Consider the following 25,327-nt stretch of genomic DNA (forward strand, 5'->3'; position numbering starts at 1 on the left):
CATTTGCTGGGTACTACTGAGTGAACCTGAGGAGGAGGTCATGGGGTTAGGGGGCGCCACAATAAACTGTCGCACAGGGCGCCACCAGTCCTAAAGCAGGCCCTGGGTGTTCCCACCCAACTCCCATCGTTTTTCAAGCATTTCCAGATTTACCAAACCTGCTAAATCTGGAAATGCGCCAAAAAGATACACCTCCCCACAAGAGGCGGAACGAGGAGAAATATCTTTCAGTGTGTGCTGTTAGAAACCGCTGCATGTCTATTGTCCACAGCTGTCACTGGTACCCTCGTTTATTGCACCAGGGCACCGCCGCCCTTTTATGTCAAGTGATTTAAGAATAGAAATGCACTTGAGGAATTGATCAGATACAAATATATATACATAAATGTATCAACGAAAGAGCAGGTAGTGCAAAAGGATTACCAGATTACGTAAATGAAATGTTTTTTTAATTATCTACTTACATTAAACTATGGTGACTGTGAATATTATAAATTGTTTCCTTAATGCACTATTTCTACCCCGGAAAATGTGGTCAAGGGGTGAGTTTTCTCGGGTGAGGTCGCGTGCTGTCATCTAACCTTTTTTCTTAATTGTGCATGTTTTTGAAATGCAAGACCTATTTTTAATGAAACGGTACCCATGCCACACTTCTTCCCTTGACGTATTGGACTCTTACTAGTTAAACTTTCACGCATTTTCCAGTGGGGAATTGATACTCCAAAGTACATATTTAGAGGCGTTTTTGCTAATTACGTGCGTTTCTACGGAGTTAAAAGTTGAGGAATGCAAACATGTAATTTCATTCACTGAGTTCTCGAAGGCATGGATCTGGGTTTGTATTCCAATTCTTGGTACCATATCGTCCTCTTGTGGCCAAACCCACTGTTTACATGCAAGAGAAAGCGGTGTAAAATTCCTTGTATAGTCATCGTGTTGCAGCGCCTTGGAATACCAAGCCTTCAGATAGTGGCCTGGTCCTATAATTATTGCTTTATTATAATTATTCGCTTGACCTCGAATGTAAGCTGCTCTTGAATGAGGCACACAGTTTCAAAAATGCTTGCTCATCCAAATCAGAGGTGAAATGCCTAACACAGACGTTTTTCACTGTCGCTGATGCCAAGGGAGGCTTGAAGGGAGCTGTTAGGGCTGACACCCTACATGCGTCTCTGCACATCATTCAAAACACAATGCTCAAATTGTGCTGCTGGATCCCAAATTTACTAATCACTTTTGAGACTTTCTAGACTTTATTTACTGTTTTGTAACTGTGCAGTAATATATATTTTTGCATTTTGATGATTCAGAGGCCTGCATATTTGGACTGTGGGAACGTAATTGCAATATCAGCAGTATTACCACAGACTTATCGGGATATTCTAAATGAGGGCCTTAATAATTTTTGGTAGTAATCAATACTGGAAAGCACTGGGTTCCTGCTGGATTTTTATTCATGTGTCACCTTGGCTGGGAGATATCTGAAGTCTATCTCCTAAATACCAAAGGAATTGAATGTGAATGGAAACAAAAGCGCAACTTGATATCACTTCACAAGTACTTTAGCGAAACTATGACTTGGAAGGATTATTTTACTTTGTTCAACCCCCATGTAAGAGATGTGCATGCACTGTAAGAATGCAAAATGTATTTGTGTGTATGAGTAAATACACAAAGGCTGATTTAAATGGCACCTAAGTATTTTTTTTTTTTGTTTCATTCTTTTATATGACGGCTCATTCCAGAGTAGGATGACACAATAAAACATGCAATTATGTAAAACAACGTACTAGAAATATTAAATAAGACAATCAGATTTATAAGATGTAGGAATCAAATATTCTCCATACTTGTAGACATTATAGGGGTCATTATGACCCCAGCGGTAAGTTGTAATGTGGCGTCAGTACCGCCAACAGGATGGCAGTACATACCGCCACATTATGAGAATGGCGGGTTGGCTGCAGCCAACCTGCCACTTCTCCACTTAGACCACCATGGCGGTAGCAGCTGCCGGGGGGAGATGCCAATCTCCGTCCGGGCGGCCGCTATAGTACCGCCGGCTGCATTTTGAGCCAGCCTACCACCATGGTTTTCGTGACGTTAGCAATGCCACGAAAACCATGGCGGTAGGCCCTACCAGTGACAGGGAACTCTTCCCTGTCACTGGTAGGTGGCTCGTCCCCCCAGTACTTCCCAGACGCCTCCCACCCCCTTCTTCCATCCACACTCCCCCCTTCCGATCCTCTCACCCCCCATACACGCACATAGCTGCAGACAATCACCACTGGCATACACGCTTTCCTACATGCAAACATCCAGTCATGCTCGCACACATTCGTACACATATTCACACTGACATGCAGACACACACTCACATTACGATTCTTACATGCATTCACACTCATGCATACACCCACACAAACAACACTGCAGACACATTCATACACACACTCACACATTCATGCACACAACCCCACACACACACACACCCAACACCCTCCCCTCCCTCCCTATAGGAGGCTGGCCTGGCTTATAGTGGGTACCTGATGGTACTTACACCTTGTGCCAAGTTCAGTTATCCCTTATTAGTAGATTAGTAGTGTTCTAGCAGTTTAGGCTGATAGAGGTAGCTATAGCAGAGCAGCTTAGGCTGAACTAGGAGACATGCAAAGCTCCTACTATACCACTTATATCATATAACATTATATCATAAGAATCACAATACTCAGAGTTACTAAAAATAAAGGTACTTTATTTTAGTGACAATGTGGCAAAAATATCTCAGAGGATATTCTCCCTTGGGAGGTAAGTAAAATACACAAAATGTACACACAAACCTAAATCAGGTAAGTAAACAGTTAGAAAAGTAGTGCAAACACTGTAGAATACAATAGGATGCAATAAGCCTAGGGGCAACACAAACCATATACTAAGAAAGTGGAATGCAAACCACTTAGGGACCCCAGGCCTAGTGTAGTGTGTAGGGGGTCGCTGGGAGTGTAAGAAAACACTAAGGGTGTCCAAGATACCCTACCCCAAGACCCATAACGTAGGAGTACAGTTACCCTACTTCCCCAAAAACACACTAAAGTCATTATAGGAGATTCTGCAAAGACCACAACTGACTGCAAAGCACTGAAGACGGATTCCTGGACCTGAGGACCTGTAAAGGAAGGGGACCAAGTCCAAGAGTCATGAAAGTGTCCAGGCGGCAGGAGCCCACTAAACCCCAGATGAAGGTGCAAAATAACTGCCTCCAGATTGAAGAAGCTGAAGATTTTGCAACAACGGAAGACGCCAGGAACTTCTCCTTTGCACAGAAGATGTCCCACGGAATGCTGGAGAATGCAGAGTTGTTTCCTTGGAGAAAGACCTCAAACAAGCCTTGCTAGATGCAAAGGTAGTGTTTGAAGAAATGGGTGCTGTCCAGGCCCAGGAAGGACCAGGAGGTCGCCACTTGGAATAGGAGACAGAGGGGGCCCTCAGCAACACGTAGAGCCCATGCAGAAGAAGGCAGCACCCGCAGAAGTACTTGAACACGGGTTCAAGAAAACTGACCATGGCGGTTGTCTCAACACTACAAAGGAGGGTCCCATGAAGCCGGTGGTCAACTCATCGAGTTGAGCAATGCAGGACAGAGTGCTGGGGACCTGGGCTGTGGCATGAACAAAGGATTCCTTGCAAAAGTGCACAGAAGCCCTAGCAACTGCAGTTCACGCAGTACACAGGATTACTGTCTGGCGAGGGGAGGCAAGGACTTACCTCCGCCAAATTTGGACAGATGGACCACTGGACTGTCGGGGTCACTTGGATCCAGCACCTGTGTTCCAAGGACCACGCTCATCATGATGAGAGGGCACCCAGAGGACTGGTAAAGCAGAAGTTTGGTGCCTGCGTTAGCAGGGGGAAGATTCCGTCGACCCACAGGAGATTTATTCTTGGCTTCCAGTGCAGGGTGAAGGCACACAGCCCCCAGAGCATGCACCACCAGGAAACAGTTGAGAAAGCCAGCAGGATTAGGTGCTACAATGTTGCTAGTAGTCTTCTTGCTACTTTGTTGCAGTTTTGCAGGCGTCCTGGAGCAGTTAGCAGTCGATCCTTGGCAGAAGTCGAAGAGGGAGATCCAGAGGAACTCTGGTGAGCTCTTGCATTCGTTATCTGAGGAAAAGCCCACAGAAGAGACCCTAAATAGCCCTCAGAGGAGGATTGGCCACCTAGTCAGGTAATCACCTATCAGGAGGGGTCTCTGAGGTGACCTGCTGGCACTGGCCATTCAGAGGCCTCCATTGTGCCCTCACACCTCTGGATTCAAGATGGCAGAGGTCTGGGACACACTGGAGGAGCTCTGTGCACCACCCTTGGGGTTGTGATGGACAGGGGAGTGGTCACTCCCCTTTCCTTTGTCCAGTTTCACACCAGAGCAGGGCTGGGGGTTCCTTGAACTGGTGTAGACTGGTTTATGCAAGGAGGGCACCATCTGTGCCCTTCAAAGCATTCCCAGAGGCCAGTAGAGGCTACTCCTATCAGGCCCTTAACACCTATTTCCAAAGGGAGAGGGTGTAACACACTCTCTCAGAGGAAATCCTTTGTTCTGCCTTCCTGGGACTGGGCTGCTCAGACCCCAGGAGGGCAAAATCCTGTCTGTGGGTTGGCAGCAGCGTTAGCTGCAGTGAAAACCCCAGAGAGCTGGTTTGGCAGTACCCGGGGTCCATGCTGGAGCCCCGGGAATGCATGGGATTGGCACCCCAAAACCAGATTTGGCATAGGGGGGGCAATTCCATGATCTTAGACATGTTACATGCCCATATTCTGAGTTACCATTGTGTCAATACCTATATGTAGTGTCCGCGTGTAATGGTGCCCCCGCACTCATAAAGTCCCAGGAAAGTGAACTATGTGGGGGCACCTTGGCTGGTGCCAGGGCGCCCTTACACTTAGTAACCTTGCACCTAACCTTCACCAGAGGCTGGCCAATCAGAGCACAGCAGCAAAAATAATGCAGGGCTGAAATTGGCAACTTTTCAGGTAAAGTTTAAAACTCTTTACCTGAACAAGTTATATTAAATCCAACAACTGGAAGTTGTTGGATTTATTATAACAATTAATTTGATACCAAACTCTTGGTATCTGTCACTTAAGGGGACTTTTAAAATTAAAATAAAGTCTCCCCATTCTAGCCTATGAAGGCCATTCACTACAATGAGGGAAAACACAGTTGGCTGCTTTTACCTCACCAGGGCTTATAAAACTATTTTTATAAGGTCCCTGCTTATAGTTACCTGGCACCCAGCCCTAGGGGCACAGAGGGCACACCTTAGGGGTGCCGTATATGTAATAATAAGGTAGTTTAAGACTTTGGAACTACTTTTAATTCCAAAGTCGAATTTACATATAACTTTAATTTAACAGCAGACAGCCTTTAAAACAACACTGGGCACCTCAGCAGTGCCCCTATGGGTGCACTACCTATGCTGTGGTCTCTAAACCTACATGCCCTACCATATACTAGGAACTTATAGGTAGGTTGACTTAGCCAATTATAATTAGCCTAATTTGCATATTGATTTTACACAGAGCACAGGCCCTGGGACTGGTTAGCAGTTCCCAGGGCACCAACAGATTCAGGAAAACACCAGCAAAAAGTGGAAAATGGGGGTAAAAAGTTAGGGGGCCTCTGCAATCAGCCCTTTTTTCTCACACTCAGTGACACAGTTTGGCGCTACACAGGGAACACACATTCAGGCCACAACTATGAGCACAGGGGTCCTGGCTAGCAGGATCCCAGTGAGACAGGCAAAAACAAACTGACACACAAGTAAAGAATGGGGGTAACATGCCAGGCAAGATGGTACTTTCCTACACAACACCCCCCCCCCAAACGAGGGACAATAAGGCTAACCTTGCCCAGATGAGTCTTCATTGTCTAAGTGGAAATATCTGGAGAGTCTATCTGCATTGGAGTGGGTACTCCCAAGTCTATGTTCCACTGTATAGTCCATTCCCTGTAAGGAGATGGACCACCTCAACAATTCAGGGATTTCACCTTTCATTTGTTTAAGCTATAATAGAGTTTTGTGGTCTGTCTGAACAATAAAGTGAGTACCAAACAGGTATGGCCTCAACTATATCAGTGCCCAGACCACGGCAAAGGCCTCCCTCTCTATGGCAGACCAACGCTTTTCTCTAGGGATCAACCTCCTGCTGATAAAAGCAACTGGTTGATCCTGGCCCTCAGTGTTAAGCTGTTATAGCACTGCCCCAACCCCCAGTTCAGAAGCATCAGTCTGGACTATGAATTTCTTGGAATAACAAGGGCTTTTTAGGACAGGTGCAGAGCACATGGCCTGTTTTAGCTCATCAAAAGCCTTTTGACAGCTAGCTGTCCACAATACCTTTTTAGGCATCTTCTTATTAGGGAGGTCATTAAGTGGAGCTGCAATGGAGCCATAGTTCTTAATGAAACTCCTGTAGTACCCTGTGAGGCCTAAGAAGGCTCTCACCTGGGTTTGAGTTGTAGGGGGAGCCCATTCCATAATGGTTTGGATCTTCCCCTGCAGTGGTGCAATATGTTCCCCACTTACCATGTGTCCCAGATAAACCACTTTCCCCTGCCCTATCTGTCACTTTGAAGCCTTGATAGTGAGGCCTGCCTTTTGCAGGGCCTCTAAAACATTCCAAAGGTGGACCAGGTGCTCATCCCAGGTGGAGCTAAAGACAGCTTTATCATCAAGATATGCTGCACTAAAAGCTTCCAACCCTTGCAGGATGTGTTCACTAACCTCTGAAAAGTGGCAGGTGCATTTTTTAAACCAAAGGGCATAACAGTGAACCACTAGTGCCCTCCAATGGTGGAAAATGCAGTTTTAGGTTTAGCATCTTCTGACAATTTAATCTGCCAATACCCTGCAGTTAAATCAAAAGTGCTTAGACACTTGGCAGAAGCCGGTGTATCTATTGGCTCATCTGCCCTGGGTATAGGGTGCGCATCAGTTTTGGTTACTTGATTGAGACCTCTGTAGTCAACACAAAACCTCATTTCTCTTTTACCATCTTTACTGTGAGGTTTTGGGACAAGCACCACTGGGCTAGCCCATGGGCTCTGTGAAGGCTCAATTTCTGTTAGGTCCAGCATTTTCTGTACCTCTTGTTTTATGAAATCTCTGACATGGTCAGACTGCCTATAAATCTTACTTTGGACAGGTAAACTGTCTCCAGTGTTGAGTGTGTGCTCACACCAGGTAGTGGTACCTGGTATCAGTGAGAAGACGTCAGAGAATTGGCCTAGGAGATTTATACAGTTGTCCTTCTGCTCAGCAGTAAGGCAATCTGCAAGCACCACTCCCCCCACTAAGCCATCAGCTTCAGTGGTGGAGAAGAGGTTAGGGAGAGGGTCACTCTCTTCTTTCTGTCCCTCATCAGTTGCCATGAGCAGGGTTAAGTCAGCCCTGTCATAGTAAGGTTTCAGGCGATTGACATGGAGCACCCTAAGGGGACTCCTGGCAGTGCTCAAGTCTACCAAGTAGGTGACCTTACCCTTCTTTTCAACAATGAGATGGGGTCCACTCCATTTGTCCTAGAGTGCTCTTGGGGCCACAGGCTCCAATAACAACACCTTCTGTCCTTGGTGGTACTGGGTCAGGACAGCCTTCTGGTCATGCCATTGCTTTTGGAGCTCTTGGCTGGCCTGAAGGTTTTTACTGGCCTTTTTCATGTACTCAGCCATTCTGGATCTTAGGCCAAGTACACAGTCCACAATGTCTTGATTTGGAGCTTTTAAAGGTTGTTCCCAACCCTCCTTCACAAGAGCAAGGGGACCTCTTACAGGGTGCCCAAAGAGAAGTTCAAAGGGGCAAAAGCCCACTCCTTTTTGGGGTACTTCCCTATAATTAAAAAGGAGGCATGGCAACAGGACATCCCATCTCCTTCTGAGTTTTCAGGGAGTCTCATAATCATACCTTTGAGAGTCGTATTAAACTTCTCAACCAGACCATTTGTCTGTGGATGATAAGGAGTAGTGAACTTATAAATTACACCACACTCCTTCCACATAGCTTTGAGGTATGCAGACATGAAGTTACTACCTCTGTCTGACACCACTTCCTTAGGGAAACCCACTCTGGAAAAAATTCCCAGGAGGGCTTTTGCCACTGCAGGACCTTTAGTGGTCCTTAAGGGCATTGCTTCAGGATACCTAGTGGCATGGTCCACTACCACAAGGATGAATCTATTGCCTGAAGTTGTTGGAGGGCCAAGGGGGCCAACTATGTCAACCCCTACCCTTTCAAAGGGCACCCCAACCACAGGAAGTGGAATTAAGGGGGCTTTATTTGTGCCACCAGTCTTGCCACTGGCTTGGCAGGACACACAGGAGTGACAAAACTCCTTAGTGTCCTCTGACATGGGAGGCCAGTGAAACAATGGAGCAAGCCTGTCCCAAGTTTTACTCTGGCCCAAATGCCCAGCCAACGGAATATCACGTGCCAAGGTCAAAAGAAACTCCCTATACTGCAATGGGATACCCAATCTCCTGGCAGCTCCAGGTTTAGGGTCCCTTGACTCAGTATAAAGGAGGTTATCTTCCCAATAGACCTTATGGCTATCAGTGATGTCCCCATTCTGCTGTTTGACAGCTTGCTGTCTTAAACCCTCTAGTGTTGGACAGATCTCCTGTGCCACACTCAGCTCTTCCCTAGCAGGCCCCCCTGCACCCAAAAGCTCAGCAGTGTCTGCTGCCAGCTCATCTGGTGTAGGTTCTGCACAGGGAAAGGATTCCTCTTCCTCAAAAGGGGAATCTTCTGGAGAGGGAGGGATAGTGGGCAAGGTTTTACCCTTTCTACCCCTAGCTTTTGGGAGCACTTGGTCCATTGTTCCAGGATCCAAGCTTCCCTGTCCTCATTGATTCTGGGCTTGAGCCCTTGTAAGAGCAAAGATATGTCCTGGAATGCCCAGCATTGCTGCATGAGCCTCCAACTCCACTTTAGCCCAAGCTGATGTCTCCAAATCATTGCCTAGTAAGCAGTCTACAGGTAAATCAGTGGCTACCACAACTTTACTTGGCCCAGTAACCCCCCCCCCATTTGAGATTCACAACAGCCATGGGGAGTGTTGTTATGAGCATCAGTCACTTGGTACTGCTGACCAAGTAGGTGTTGATCAGGGTGAACCAGTTTCTCAATCACCATATTGACACTGGCTCCTGTATCCCTGTAGGCCTCAACCTCAACACCATTTATTAGGGGACGTTGCTTGTACTTACCCATATTAAGGGGACAAGCAACCAAGGTAGCAAAATCAATACCACCATCAGAGACTAAAGTAGCCTCTGTGGTCTCCCTAACAAGACCAACCCCAACTACATTACCAATGGTGAGCCCAGCTACACCCTTTGATTGGCTATTTGTAGTACTCTTCCCACCACCACTGCTATTACTAGGGACACTAGAGGACGCAGTTGGGGTTGTGGCAGTGGGAGCCTTGGTGTTTTTCTTTGGACAAGTGGAGTCACCTGCCCAGTGGCCTTTACTCTTACATAAATAACACCATGGCTTCTTTTGATTGTTAGACGAGGATTTGGACCCACCACCCCCAGAGGATTTTTGTGGGCCTGATGAAGACTCCGAATGTTTTTTATCTTTGTCCCCACCCTTGTCAGAAGACTTACCATCCTTCTTCTTGCCATCCTTGTCACCACCTGTATGAACTTGTCTGTCAGTCTTGTTCTGACCCATTTGTCTGCCTTCTTTCCCAATTCTTGGGGAGCGTTCAGATTTGAGTCTACCAAGTACTGGTGCAACAAGTCAGACACACAATTATTCAACATATGCTCACTCAGGATTAGATTAGATAGGCTTTCATAGTCAGTCACCTTACTGCCATGTAACCATCGCTCCAAGGCCTTCAACGAACAGTCTACAAAGTCTGTGTAGTCTTGAGAGGACTCTTTTCTGGTATCTCTGAACTTTATCCTGTATTGTTCAGTGGTTAAGCCAAATCCATCTAAGAGTGCATCTTTCAAAACGTTTTAGTTATTGGCATCACTTTCTCTAACAGTAAGGAGCCTATCCCTACCCGTTCCAGTGAATGATAACCACAAGATAGCAGCCCACTGCCTTTGAGGGACCAACTGTACCCTACAGGCCCTCTCAAGTGCAGCAAACCACTTGTTGATGTCATCCCCCTCTTTGTAAGGGGAGGACAATTTTGTGCAGGTTCCTAGAATCTTGTTCTCTTACAGGATTACTATCAAGAACATTGCTGCTGCCACCATGGGGAACTAACCCCAACCTCTGCCTTTCCCTCTCTACATCTACATCTAGAGATTCCCTGTCTAAGGCCAACTGCTGCTGTCTCAGCTTCAGTCTGGCCTCCGCTTTCTGAGTTCCCTGTCTATGGTGTTATCCTCAGGGTGGGAGGCTTGGGAATTCTGAGACACAGAGGAAATGTGGGAAGTGGCAGAATTGGACCTGTCTCTAACTACCTGAACCCTAGTTACCTGGCCTTTTGGAGTGAAAGGTGTCCTGCTAGTGTGTGACCCCCTCCCACTACCAGTGTCACTAGGTGGCCTTTTAGGTCACAGGTCTTTGGAGGAACCCTCGTCAGATTCCTCAGAGCCCTCTCCTGATTCTTGCTGGGTACCCCTCTCCTCTACCTCCTGATCCTGGGATGGGCCAGACTGGTTCTGGTCACTTTCTCGGAGAAGGCTAAGGAGAAGATATTTGGTAGAGTTCTTACCAATGCTTAAACCCCTTTCTATGAAGAGACCCCTCAAACATTTCAAGTTTAAACTTCCATAGGTTGCCTGAACAACTGTGGGAGTGAACTAATCCCACCGCTGCACCACCACTTTAGGAGGCTGGCCTGGCTTATAGTAGGTACCTGATGGTACTTACACCTTGTGCCAAGTTCAGTTATCCCTTATTAGTAGATTAGTAGTGTTCTAGCAGCTTAGGCTGATAGAGGTAGCTATAGCAGAGCAGCTTAGGCTGAACTAGGAGACATGCAAAGCTCCTACTATACCACTTATATCATATAGCATTATATCATAAGAATCACAATACTCAGAGTTACTAAAAATAAAGGTACTTTATTTAAGTGACAATGTGCCAAAAATATCTCAGAGGATATACTCCCTTAGGAGGAAAGTAAAATACACAAAATATGCACACAAACCAAAATCAGGTAAGTAAACAGTTAGAAAAGTAGTGCAAACAGTGTAGAATACAATAGGATGCAATAGGCCTAGGGGCAATACAAACCATATATTAAGAAAGTGGAATGCGAACCACTTAGGGACCGCAGGCCTAGTGTAGTGTGTAGGGGGTCACTGGGAGTGTAAGAAAACACTAAGGGTGTCCAAGATACCCCACCACAAGACCCTAAAAAGTAGGAGTAAAGTTACCCTACTTCCCTAAAAACAGACTAAAGTCATGATAGAGATTCTGCAAAGACCACAACTGACTGCAAAGCAGTGAAGACAGATTCCTGGACCTGAGGACCTGCCAAGGAAGGGGACCAAGTCCAAGAGTCACGAAAGTGTCCAGGGGGGACAGGAGCCCACTAAACCCCAGATGAAGGTGCAAAGTGGCTGCCTCTGGGTGGAAGAAGCTGAGGATTCTGCAACAACAGAAGATGCCAGGAAGTTCTCCTTTGCACAGAAGATGTCCCACGGAATGCTGGAGGATGCAGAGTTGTTTCTGTGGAGAAAGACCGGAGACAAGCCTTGCTAGCTTCAAAGGTCGCGGTTGAAGAAAATGGGTGCTGCCCGGGTCCAGGAAGGACCGGGAGGTCGCCACTTGGAAGAGGAGACAGAGGGGGCCCTCAGCAACACAGAGAGCTGATGCAGAAGAAAGCAGCACCCGCAGACGTACTTGGACACGGGTTCAAGAAAACTGAGCACTGCGGTCGTCTGAACACTACAAAGGAGGGTCCCATGAAGCCGGTGGTCAACTCAGCGAGTTGAGCAATGCAGGACGGAATTCTGGGGACCTGGGCTGTGCTGTGCACGAAGGATTCCTTGCAAAAGTGCACAGAAGCCCTAGCAGCTGCAGTACACAGGATTACTGTCTGGTGAGGGGAGGCAAGGACTTACCTCCACCAAATTTGGACAGATTGACCACTGGGCTGTCGGGGTCACTTTGATCCAGCACCTGTGTTCCAGGGACCACGCTCGTCATGATGAGAGGGGACCCAGAGGACAGGTGAAGCAGAAGTTTGGTGCTTGCGTTAGCAGGGGGAAGATTCAGTTGATCCACTGGAGATTTCTTCTTGGCTTACAGTGCAGGGTGAAGGCAGGCAGCCCCCAGAGCATGCACCACCGGGAAACAGTCGAGAAAGCCGGCAGAAGTAGGCGCTACAATGTTGCTGGTAGTCTTCTTGCTACTTTGTTGCAGTTTTGCAGGCGTCCTGGAGCAGTCAGCGGTCGATCCTTGGCAGAAGTCGAAGAGGGAGATGCAGAGGAACTCTGGTGAGCTCTTGCATTCGTTATCTGAGGAAAAGCCCACAGGAGAGACCCTAAATAGCCCTCAGAGGAGGATTGGGCACCTAGTCAGGTAAGCACTTATCAGAAGGGGTCTCTGACGTCACCTGCTGGCACTGGCCACTCAGAGGCCTCCATTGTGCCCTCACACCTCTGGATTTAAGATGGCAGAGGTCTGGGACACACTGGAGGAGCTCTGGGCGCCACCCCTGGGATGGTGATGGACAGGGGAGTGGTCACTCCCCTTTCCTTTGTCCAGTTTCGCGCCAGAGCAGGGCTGGGGGTTCCCTGAACTGGTGTAGACTGGCTTATGCAAGGAGGGCACCATCTGTGCCCTTCAAAGCATTCCCAGAGGCCAGGAGAGGCTACTCCTCTCAGGCCCTTAACACCGATTTCCAAAGGGAGAGGGTGTAACACCCTCTCTCAGAGGAAATCCTTTGTTCTGCCTTCCTGGGACTGGGCTGTCCAGACCCCAGGAGGGCAGAAGCCTGTCTGTGGGTTGGCAGCAGCGGTAGCTGCAGAGAAAACCCCAGAGAGCTGGTTTGGCAGTACCCGGGGTCCATGCTGGAGCCCCGGGGATGCATAGGATTGGCACTCCAATAGCAGATTTGCATGGGGAACAATTCCATGATCTCAGACATGTTACATGGCCATATTTGGAGTTACCATTCTGAAGCTACATATAGGTATTGACCTATATGTAGTGCACGCGTGTAATGGTGTCCCCGCACTCACAAAGTCTGGGGAAATTTCCCTGAACTATGTGGGGGCACCTTGGCTAGTGCAAGGGTGCCCTCACACTTAGTAACTTTGCACCTAACCTTTACTAAGTGAGGGTTAGACATATAGGTGACTTATCAGTTACTTAAGTTCAGTGTAAAATGGCTGTGAAATAACGTGTAAGTTATTTCACTCAGGCTGCAGTGGCAGTCCTGTGTAAGATTTGTCTGAGCTCCCTATGGGTGGCAAAATAAATGCTGCAGCCCATAGGGATCTCCTGGAACCCCAATACCTTGGGTACCTAGGTACCATATACTATAGAATTATAAGGATGTTCCAGTGTGCCAATTAGAATTGGTAAAAATGTTCACTAGCCTATAGTGACAATTTTTAAGGCAGAGAGAGCAGAAGCACTGAGGTTCTGATTAGCAGAGTATCAGTGACACAGGTAGTCACTACACAGGTACACACATTCTGGCCACAACTATGAGCACTAGGGTCCTGGCTAGCCGGATCCCAGTAAGACAGGCAAAAACAAACTTACATACATGTAAAAGTGAGGGTAACACGCCAGGCAAGATGGTACTTTCCTACACCATGTCATTATTTGACATCAGTGACATTCTTGATAAGGAGCTCAGTATCGTCCTTTTAGATGCGGGCAAGCTTTTGACACTCTCATTGGATTATTATGCAAAATACGTCTATCTGACCAAGATCATTGGGTGAGTCCAGGCTTTATACAACACTTTGGTTGCCTGGATTGCGGTGATGGAAATGGTATCTCACCCAGATCAGATTACAAATGCCCCCCATAACCGATGGGCCTATTTCAGTGTCTCTGTTCGCAATTGATTTATATCCCTCTCTCAGGAGTATGTCAAATAAATGACAACATCAGGACAATGGAGCTTAACAGATATAAGACAAAACTATCTGCTTATGCTGATGATTTAGCAGTCTACGCTAGACAAGGCCATCATGTCAGTTGTGCATAAGGTTTAGCAATTTGATGAAATATCAGGTTTTATGCTGAACTCCCAGAAAACGCTTATCATTCTGAACCCTAAATCTGAGATGTGTGATTGAATAAGCTATTTATTTAGGGGTCACACTAATTAGAAATTTGGAAACCTCGATTATGCATGGTATATCTAAGCTGTGTTATTCAGATGGGTTGCCTATTGTCGAAGAAAACACAGTCTGCAACTTCCGAGAACATTTTAGGATACTTTTGGTATCAGCATGAAATATCTAATGGAGATTGCAATGATCATTGGAGAGCATTCAAGTAGTTTTGTTGATTACACACGTGACTACAAATTATTATTTTTCCAGTGAAGTACATGGGAACGTTACACAGCCAATCAGCAGCAAGCCTGTGTCTTTTGCAATCTAAGTATTCTGCAACTTTACTGTATGACGTGCTGTTCACCAGCTAATTAACTAATTATTTTATTATCATTGATGCACGGACCATGAGGAAGTTTCCACCAGCTTGAAAACAGCGTATGTACTCCATATTTATTTATATATCAATGTGTACGTTGAGGGTGTGTCACTGTACTGACCACGTTCTAATAAGGTTTATCTGGCCATATATTCTAGGTCACGGTTTGCTTCTTAGAAAGGACATATCTGTTTAACTGTAAAGCCCATTTCTTTCCTTTTTCCCAGTACTGTTGTTCTAGTGCCAACTTCTACTTCTGTTCATACTTGTCAACGGTGTTCTTGCAAGCTTCCACTCATATCCTTCAACTTTGCAGGTATAGCTGTTCTCCTGCTCTGGTTCACACTGCAAAGGCCAAACTACAAGAAACACAGTAATTTTCCTAGGTAGAGACATGCTTAAAGATGTACGGTAATTTTCCATTAGCACTATGTGAGACTGGTTGGTCGAAGTAATATAGTCAAGGTGGCTGTACTTCCTAATTTTCTGTGTTTGTTTTGAGCAATTCTGCTTCTAGTCCCCTAACTCTTTTTATTTTTACAAATTAGATTCTGATATTAATGGAAGTTATCAGAGAACTAGACGGGTTATCAGGTTTAATAAATTAGCGCTCACTAAAGTAGGCTTCACCTTTTATTTTTATTCTGCAACGGGGAAGCTGATGAGTGCCCTATTGTTAAATACCTGTGATGGAATAGTGTCTATATCATGTCTGCATGGCTCGGTCAGGATGCAACAGCTTGTTTGCCTTTCTGGGTGGAGTATTCTGTACCAGAAATGTTTAGGGATCTGGTTTATAAGGTATTGGCCCAAAAGGTTCTTGGTACTGTGGGAATTTTTTTTTCAAAAAGGGATGCTTTGCCCATTTTCTGAACTAAAGGTGAAGGATGAACCCAGTTTTGTTTAATTGCAATAAATAGCATGTTTATACATTACAAGGGATTGGATCAGCCAAGAAGCTCCTAGAAAGGAACAACAGTAGGTTTTACTATGAACTAAAGGCTTGAAGTTATTAGGTGAAAGGTGCTCAGAGGCTGCAGCCATTACGTTTCACATGGGGACCACCTATTGAATGTGTGTCTTTTTAAAGAAATTTTGGTTGATTTCAAAGTCCATGCTCCTCAATGAAATATGTCATGTGTGTGTGACCTCATTATGTATATACTCGATTAAATAATAAACTAAACTATATATATGTATATATATATATATATACATATATATATATATATAATAATATACCTGTATAATATTTTTATTTTTTCTCAATTAAAAACACTGTGATGAAAGGGTGAATATATACGTGTTTATTTATTGTGTTTTAGCTGCTTGTTGAGTCAAGACATGATCAGACTAAACTCAGGCATCGGAGCATTGTACAATGGTCAGGGTTCCCATAATATAGTAGGAAAAATGCTTGGACACGTGTAAAAGGTATGTTTCTGACCACAAATAAGCCGTAGTTCCTACCTTAAATGTTTTGAAAATTATTCTTACTTGAACAAATAATGCAATGCTTCATCTCATCTCATTTTTTTCAAGCTGAAAAGGCATAGGAAACTATTTTGTCTAACTCACCAAAAACCTTTTCATGGAAAATTAAACGCCTAGTGAACACGTTGCTTGTTTAACCTTATTAGCTAATACCGATAGAAACATATCTGCTAAACGAATCCTCCACATACCATGGACTTGGTGATCGTTGTTTTACCGCATTATAGTTGCTGCCAGCCCTCTGATAATGTTCACAAACTTTTTCTGTACTCTGCAGAGCCTTGATGAATAGTTGAATAATGATCCGTTTTTCTAAGAAAGACCCATAACGTGATATTATGTCTGAAAGCAGGTATTACGTACTGGCAAAACTACCATTGTTTCAAAGCTAATGGAATAGACCACTTGAAAAAAGCACATCTGTGGTCTTGTACTGTTTGAAGCAGAAGTTGCCCCTCGTCACACCGATATTGAGTGTTAGGTTGGCAGGACTGAACTTAAGCCACAGAACGAAGCCTACCTACAATGGCAGAAACAACATGGGGCACTTGAATAGAGAAAGTTTGTGAGGTAAGATTTTTTGTATGAAATCATGTGAAGCCACTCATCAGCACTTTGCTAATAAGTGCCAAAATGTTGTGGTAGTAATACTTGATACAGAGAATAAATTCCAAAAGCAAACTTAATACATCTATTTATACACACATGGCTATTTAGTAACCCGTTTTGTATAGCGCTCCGCTGCTCTACGGGGTGTATTTTTCAGCTTACACAGCGCCACAACAAGCAAAATGAATAGAAACATATTTCTTACTGCCGAAAAATTCTTTGTTAGGTCTGAATACAATGAAAGACTAATTCTCAGCCATACTGTTCTATGCTTCTGCGTACAAAGGTGCTAAGGACACTAGGTGGCAGCATTGCCCCAATTTCCGATTTGCTGCTACTACCGCTGGAAGAAAAAATGTGTACCTATTGCTTCACCGTGTCTGTATCTCACTGCATGCGACGTCAATAAGAGAGAAATACTAACATTTTATTCAAGTGATAATGCGTAATATTCTTAGAAGTAGCGACCTTTCAAGGAAGTAGATCAAGAACATACGTTTTTGTAAATGAAACGTGTTAAGGATAATGAGTGATAGTTATACTTTAGAAAGAAATAGACAGAAGATGGGTCTGCCAACAGTAAAATGTTGTTATAATAATAATAATAATAACAATTATTATTATTATTATTGTTATTATTATTATTATTATTAATTGCTGATATTGTCATAACAATAATAACTACAACAACAGCAAAAAGAATACTATAAAGAACTAGGCCTGTGCGAAGTTTGCGGAGTTGCGCTATGCCCAAAAAACTCTGCCATGCTACGTGGAGTTCGACAAGCGGTGGAGTGCGTTAGATACGCAGTTCGTGCTGATTTTTAGCATAGGGTGTTTTTCCCGCACTGAAAAATCAGCGCAGACAGCTCCCTGCGCAGCACAAGAGGGCACTGCTTCTTTCCTGCTGCTCAAGTAGATTTTCTGCTTGAGCTGCAGCTTCCTTACTGTGAACGGAATGTTTCTCAACACGAGCAGTCGCAACCATCTGCGACCTCCCGAGCTGAGAAATCTCACCGGGAAGTGGTCTTGAGTAAGATTTTCCTTGCTCCACACCAGGGATTTGATACTAGAAATGGCAAGGAAAATGCACCCTTTGTTTGGGGAAAAAAGCACATTCTTTCTGTAGAATGGGCAAGCTTATATCTGCAAAGTTCTGCTAGCCACTAATGTGGCACAGTTGGAATTAGAATGTTCCTATTATGTTTACTTTCAAATAATAGATTGTTGATTGAAAAGTGAACAATAAGAACAATGTGCAGGGTGGTTTAGGAAATAATTATGATGATGAAACAGATATTTCACGAGGACTTTAGTAAATTGCTAAATATTTGATTGTATACAATGCAGTATCTGCTATAAAAGCATTCAAGCAAGAATTTGGCTTACCAGTGAAGAAACTGATAGAATAATACATTAGTTATTATACCTCTAACGCATTCTGTCTGAGATTAATAAAACTAAATATTAATGTTGTCTTTTTTTTGCAGGGATATTGTTCACCATGTTGGTATTTGGACCGGCCTGCGGATTTATTCTGGGTTCCTTCTGTACCAAAATCTATGTGGATGCTGTCTTCATTGACACTAGTAAGGAGACGCATTACACAATATAATATTCACACAAAAAAGTTCCAAATGTTTCATTGTGTCAGTGTAACATGTGATTTCATGAAAATGCATAGTGATGAGTTGCATGCATATTTGCAAGAAAAACGTAAAATAATGCAGTCTGTTTCAATTTGATTTTCGAAAGATTTGTTTTTCCATGTAAAGCCATTAAAACAGCAATGTTTTAACATGGAAGAAGCTTTGGGACTATTCATCAAGGTAATGGCATTTTCATCTATTGTCAAGAATCAAATTCAGAACGATTTAACAGTTTTATTCCTATTTTTTTAGTGTGGCACATTTAAGTTATATATTGATAAAAGTTTCAGTATGTCTTAAACATGTTCAGAAATGATCTAACTTTTGTCATTGTTCAAGCACCCTCAATACTTCCTCTTCCTACATTGGGGTGAGCAGTTGTCATTGCAGTTACTCTGCGCCGAAACTCCTGGATTGACTTCAAAAGCCCTTTGGGGGATTTTTAGGCAAGCCTAATGGCCTTGTCTCCGATGGTGAGCAGCTGTTTTGAGAGAAGACGGGCTCCCCCCTCGACCGCTTTAAGAACACTGGCACCACAGTGCATTTGCTTCGACTCGTCGTCAGTGAAGTCCTATCAGCAAAACTGCTATTTCGGAGGCTGTTCTTCTGCCACTGACAACTTTCTCAGCTGCACCAGGAGCTATATAACTCCTGTTCGGGGAGAGGTGGACCTACGAATGTCGCTAGCAGTGACAGCTTGTGTTCCCACCATCTAACACAGAATTTGCAATTTCCAAATCTTTCTGACCTCCACAATCAACCACCAGCTTCTGGTAGGTGAGAGGGTCTCCTACTTTATCAGGATTTGGGTGATGCTGTGGATGGATCAATAAACGTACCAGCATTTTCAATGAACACATTAGCGCATGCCCAAAAACAAATTCAAATATTCATGCCATACCACAAAGATTTAAGCCTCTGTGGTATGGGAGTTGTATCTTAGCATAAGAATGATCCAAATAACCATTTGTTAATATTAAGCAGGGGTTGAAGCATATTCACCAGTTCTACTTAAGATTTAATATCACATGAATCCATTTTGAGATTAGAAAAGCAGCTCTCATAAACATTTTTTCTGAGCAGATTTATTAGAGGGGCATCACATTGATAATAAGGTGAGTCAGCAAACTGATAAGCCAATTAACATCAACAACTAGTGTACAATTGTTGCCCTCAGGGACAGCAAACTACAGGTCTTCTTTGGCAGATAATAAGTATGAAAAAATGTAGCTTGAGTCAAATTAATTATGCTAGACTAGATTACTTTCACTGAGCCTGTCGTCTATATCAGCACTCAGGAGCATCTAGGCATGGAATGCCTGAACCTACCACCACAAACCATTGTGTCTGCATCGTTGACTTAAAGGAGATAAGTATGGGAGTGGGAGTAAATCCAATAAATCTGGCATTAAGTGTTAGATCGCCCATTCCCTGGTACGGCTGCTGTAAGAATCCTCAGTATGCCTAAATGTTTCCATTTAGAACTTGACTAAAAATGCCAAAACCTGTGCTATTGAAGCATTCTATATATATCATTCAAATGTTATTGGAAAAAACATACCAACGGGGTGCAACAATTGTTGACACAAAAAACTGTTCCTTCATAAAAAAGAAAGTGCATAGATTGCCCTACAGCACATGGCAGAGCTATTTGACATTACCCTTATCTTCAGAAACATCACATTCATGGTTAATGGCACTCTTGCAACCCATTCCCAATATCATGGCAATGAAACTTAAGTGGTGTACACCAATATGGGTAATCCTAGTGTTTTCACCCGGGTCATCCATTACAACAGTACTGGTGCGTCCGCACTGAGCGCTGACCTGGGAGGGGTGGCGCTGTATTCAGTGGGACGCATTGTGTATAGTAATAATTTACAATTTAAAAGCACCTGCTGTAGAATTCCTTGTGCGTTTTGTCTAAGTGGGAGTTTTGACATGACATAAAGTAGCTCAGAGGGTTGATATGTCTGCTGCATAGAACGCGTACCGTACAGCTCACAGATCTGTATTTCATGAGGATAGCTGGGTGGCTTACTTCTTTTGTCACAGAGATCCTTTTGTTACCGGAGTTCGTATGATAAACTCAGGACTGTGACTGTGAGGAAATGTCGTTAAAGAGCTGCATTCAAAGTGCATGAACTAGGTTAGGATGTAATGTTTTTTCCCGTTCTTCCATTATCTATTCCTAATGTTGCTAAAAAGGATTTGTTTGTGTAGGCATACATTCTCATCAGTAAAGCCAGACTTTACCACTACTTTGAATCACTTTAAATGTATGTGAGAGAGGGGCTGTGCAGTGATGAGAGACATTTTTGCCTGATGGTAGTGAGGGAATCCGAGGAGGAGGTCATGGGGGGCGCCAAATTTGGTTGTGGCACTGGGCGCCACCAGAACTGAAGCTGGCCTTGGTTATAGTTCACACAGCCCTAATACTAGCAAAGCTAACAGGAAAATCTGTGGCAAATATACAAAGTATTGCTGTACATTCCAATCTTATAAAAGGACGTAGCAAATGTACAAACCATGGTACCACAGTTCCACATAGATGTGATAAAATCTTTCAATGTCGATATCATTTCAAACAACCAATAAACAGCAGCAAGGATCAAACTTTAGGCTTAGAAATAAGCAAGACAACATATATTTAATAGATAGGATAACTAATAACTATTATACTAGTTCATATCACCTGCTGTGAATGTGAACTGAATAATTGAAATAATGAGCAGCATGGTCATGGAAGTGACTGTGGAGGATCCAGTTGTCCTATTTACTTTCAACCGTTTTTTACAGTGCAAAATCAAGTTTGATGTTGTAGGTTAACAAGATGTGTAATTAGGACCTTTGTAAAATATACAGCACTATTTCTATTCAGCCTGTAAATATGTGCACATATTCCAGCCCAATGAAGCCACAGCTTTGTCTTCTTGGCGGACACTCCTAGTAATAACTCTGGAGGCCCAAAACTTCTTTAACATGAATAAAAACAGTACAATCGTGTATCTGGAGACAGCTGGAATTGTAGCTTAATGCAGCAGTAAACGGTCCTCATACATTAGCAAGGCAACCAGAGCATTTATATGTCTTAGTGACAGATGCAATGCGAGTCCATAGGATACTAATGCCTCTGAATGAAATTGAATCACATAGATCAATTAAATGCATGTTGCTGTATAGGAATGAATGAAGACTGTTACATCTAAAGTGTCCCGTTTACATTCAAACCTCCACGAAGCCTATGTTGCGTACAGTGTCTGTTTGCTGAAGTGGATTATGAAGCTTCCTTACTTGGGAATGGTATGTTTGATCCATTGAATCGGCAGAAAAGCACAAACACCACTGTCTGAACATGTGATTCCTCTTTTAATGAGGAGGAGTGCTAATGCAACAACACATTTCTCTAACCGACAAAATTCAAGTTCTGGGGAAAGAACTCCGGTGAATTGTAAAAGTTTAAGGGCCAGCTGTCAGTAGCTTGAAAGAGACTGGGACTCAAATTCAGCACAGGCAGCTGACCTGAACTCAGTGTTTGAGGAAATACAACCAGGAAAGTGTGACAACAGTAATGGAAGGCCCTGGTTACGAGAAAAGTGTAGTGAATGCACGTAGTCGAGTATCTCTGACACAGTAGTAGCTGTATATAACATAAAGTGGAATTATGAAACAAAAATGGGCGTCATGCTGTTGAAACTTGCTGGGTGTGGTGGTGGTTGGGGATGACGACGTTCCTCCTCTCATCCATGTAGCTGGTTATTGAACATATAACCAGGTCCTTAGCTAAGCGTCAGGATTAGGTCTCAGCTGTAGAAAAGTACCTTCCTTAGGTTACAAAACAGCTTGCGTTTCAAAGTTGTTCAAAATTACAGTTTACAGTTTGGTTAGATTTAGATGCTGAATGATGTACTCAAAACTGCAATTCACGGGTAACTAGAGTGTAGAAACAACCCTGCACATTAGAGGTGCACTGTATGTGCAGAAGTAGGGCACTGGTTACTCAAAACTACAGTTATCATACAGATGGATCATAAGATGCACTGCAGGGGCAGAGTATAGCGCTCATTAAAATTACAATGTGGTGCAAGATGTGAGATCAGCACTGATCACTCAGATATGCAAAATATAGCTCGATACAAAGCAGCTGTGAGGGGAACAAGTTTCTCCAACTTATGTTTAGTAGCAGGTGCAATTTAAGGACACGCGGATCACTCATGATTACTGCTAACAGATGTAAAAACAGCACCTATCACTCAAAAAGGACACATCAATGATAGGCACAACTCAGAAATCACTCAGTATCACAGTAATCTCACGTTTAATTACAGATAGGGCACTGGAAATTTACCGCCATCAAGGACCAAATTGTGACACAATTTACGTAATTATGTGACAAGAAAAGACAAGTTTTGAAGCATTATGTTATTATTTTGTCTCTTTAAGACACATTGTTACCAAAGAACCCTAAGTACTCGGCAATTCTAGTACTCTGCAAAATGCACATTTTTCTTAGGAGAGTAAAGTATAGATGCTCACCAGATTCTACTGAAAATATAATGCATCAACAAATAATGATTTGTCTAGAGTGAAAGCATAAGACCACATGTTTATAAACACTCTCCCTTCTAATTGCCAACATGAAATAGTTTGTGTACCACATACAGTATTGAATTTCACAAAAAAACAAACCTATTGATGCATGTAACGTGTAATAAAAGGTGCACTTTCTTTATTCTTTTTATTCTGCATTCCCCTGTTACTTTTTGAGACCTGTCCACTCATGTTCTTGCTATGAGTATCTATAAGCACATATCTCCATTAATAAACAACTTTGCAGAGCATAAATGTACATAATGCTTTTGGATAATGTGTATGATTTGCTATGAGTCACTATACGATTCAATAGATCATAACTCAAAAAAAGAGGAGATACATGTTTTAGATGATTTTTCTGCACTTTTAATGCCCTCTTGAAATAACTGCTGTTTACAGAACGTCTGTACATTTGCAACATGAATGTGAATGTATAACGAAGCAAAATATTTTCATGTGAAGCAAAACATTTTCATGTGAACTACGTTATTTGGATCCTCTTTAATTTACTTTCAAATAGACCAGGATTTCTTTCATGAAACCAAAAAAAAAAAAAAACGTTCCTCAGTCCACCAATAGGGGTCATGAGTGCTGTCTGGGTAACGGTTTCACCTAACTAGTACAACAAGCATTTGCATTGCAATAGGTCTTGCATTTGCCTGAGTTAGAGCTATTGGCGATGAAAATTCCTAACTGGACTTATCTTGCCACATAAATTGGTCAACCGTACCTCATAATTTGGTCTTTATTCCAGTGGCCTTGCATATAACTCATGCACTTCCATTTACCTTCATCCTCTATCTGCAGGAAAAAATTAAAATGTTGCCATTTAGCATCCTAATTTAAATCTGCCATGCTACTTCATAAAAGTTCCAACGGAATGCAAATCTCCCAGAATTCATTTCTAAATGTAAAGGGACTGATAATTTTGTGTATTTGATATCAAACACTAAAGCAGCACCCAGGTTTCAGTAAGAAGATTAAAGAAGAATGAAAAAAGCATAAAAAGATTTAAACAAATGTTTCAGAGTAGAGAGTGGGTTGCTGGTGAAAAGAACATCTTGACAGTTGGGCGCATGTTCTTTGGAAAGTCCCTCACCCAGGGTTTCATAATCTGAAGCAATGTTGCAGGAAGTAGCTTGTAGCTGGCTAGAATGCAGATTTTAGCAGGCCTGTCAATAAGTTTACTTGACACTCTTTTGTCTCAGTCATTTTCAGAGCAGAAATCCAGGCACTGAAGACATACTCAGGCTCTGACTACAGCGGTTTGCAGAGAGATAAAGATTGTACTTAGGAGATTCCTATTTTAGCCAGCAGGCATCCTTGCATGCCTGTTGTTTTATCCACAACAAACATGGTTTCATTTCAAACTGAAATATTTTCCACAAACTGTGGTGTCTTTAAGATCACATATTTAGAATCACATGGATTTACATCAGTCGCTATATCTATTAATTCACCAAATTGCGTGTCTTTTGCATGATGCATCTACTTTTAAAGTGCGACCTGCGAGTGTGTGTTCAGTTTTGTGCAAGCATCTGTGGTGGTTACGTTACATAGGATGCTCACGCGTGCGAAGTCCTGGTTACCTACCGTTAAAAAATAACAGCTTTGAACAAATAATTAAATACAAAATGGAGGAGGGAAACATAAAGTGCGGCATGCCGCGCTGTCACAATGAAAGGAACTGGACTTCCTTGTGCGCTCCACAGAAATGTGGTAGAACGGGGAGAAGTTGTGCCACAACAACTAGAGCTGTCAACTTTGGAATTGAGTACCCAGGTTTGAGTCATGGTGTTGGCTCAACATCACTTAACCCTGCAGTGGCTACAAACAATGAATATGTCCCTGTGTAACATAGCTGGTACCTATGCAAAGCCTCCAATACTGTCTGGTGGAGTTTGGGCTATCTAGCAAACAAGTAATTAAATAAACACACTGGGCAGGCACACTTGGTAAACAGAATCCAAACCAAGGAAGGATGGGAGCCAGGGAGCTGAGAGAGAGCAGCGAAAGAGGGCACAGAGTGAGTAAGAGCAAATGTGACCAAGACAGCAGCCTGATTTACAGCCTTGTTTACAGCAAAGCTAAGCTGAGAGCATGAATGTTGTGCAAATGAAAAGGGAAGCTTCACCAAACAGGAGCAGGAAATGAAGAGAAAAAATCCCCCAAAGAACAGATGAACACAACAAAGTGTAATTATACAGTAGTTGGTCTCTGCTCCCAAAGAGAAAAAAGAGGTACAAATAGGCATGACTGACCACTAGCAAGACAGGATTTTCAAATGACACAGACATGAACAAATGAAATGGCTTTAAGCCCACAGTACAGTTA

General features: G+C 43.4%; 1 protein-coding gene across 1 annotated transcript in view; it reads left to right on the forward strand.

The window, feature by feature from the left end:
* The window catches only part of SLCO3A1 (solute carrier organic anion transporter family member 3A1), a 632,297-nt gene that overhangs the window by 433,085 nt on the left and 173,885 nt on the right, over window positions 1-25,327 (forward strand). Inside the window, exon 3 of the mRNA XM_069222745.1 lies at window positions 18,242-18,340. Coding sequence (XP_069078846.1) covers window positions 18,242-18,340 — 99 coding nt within the window. The remainder of the gene's footprint in view (window positions 1-18,241; window positions 18,341-25,327) is intronic.

Source organism: Pleurodeles waltl, chromosome 3_1, assembly GCF_031143425.1.
Source record: "Pleurodeles waltl isolate 20211129_DDA chromosome 3_1, aPleWal1.hap1.20221129, whole genome shotgun sequence".
Lineage (NCBI taxonomy): Eukaryota > Metazoa > Chordata > Amphibia > Caudata > Salamandridae > Pleurodeles > Pleurodeles waltl.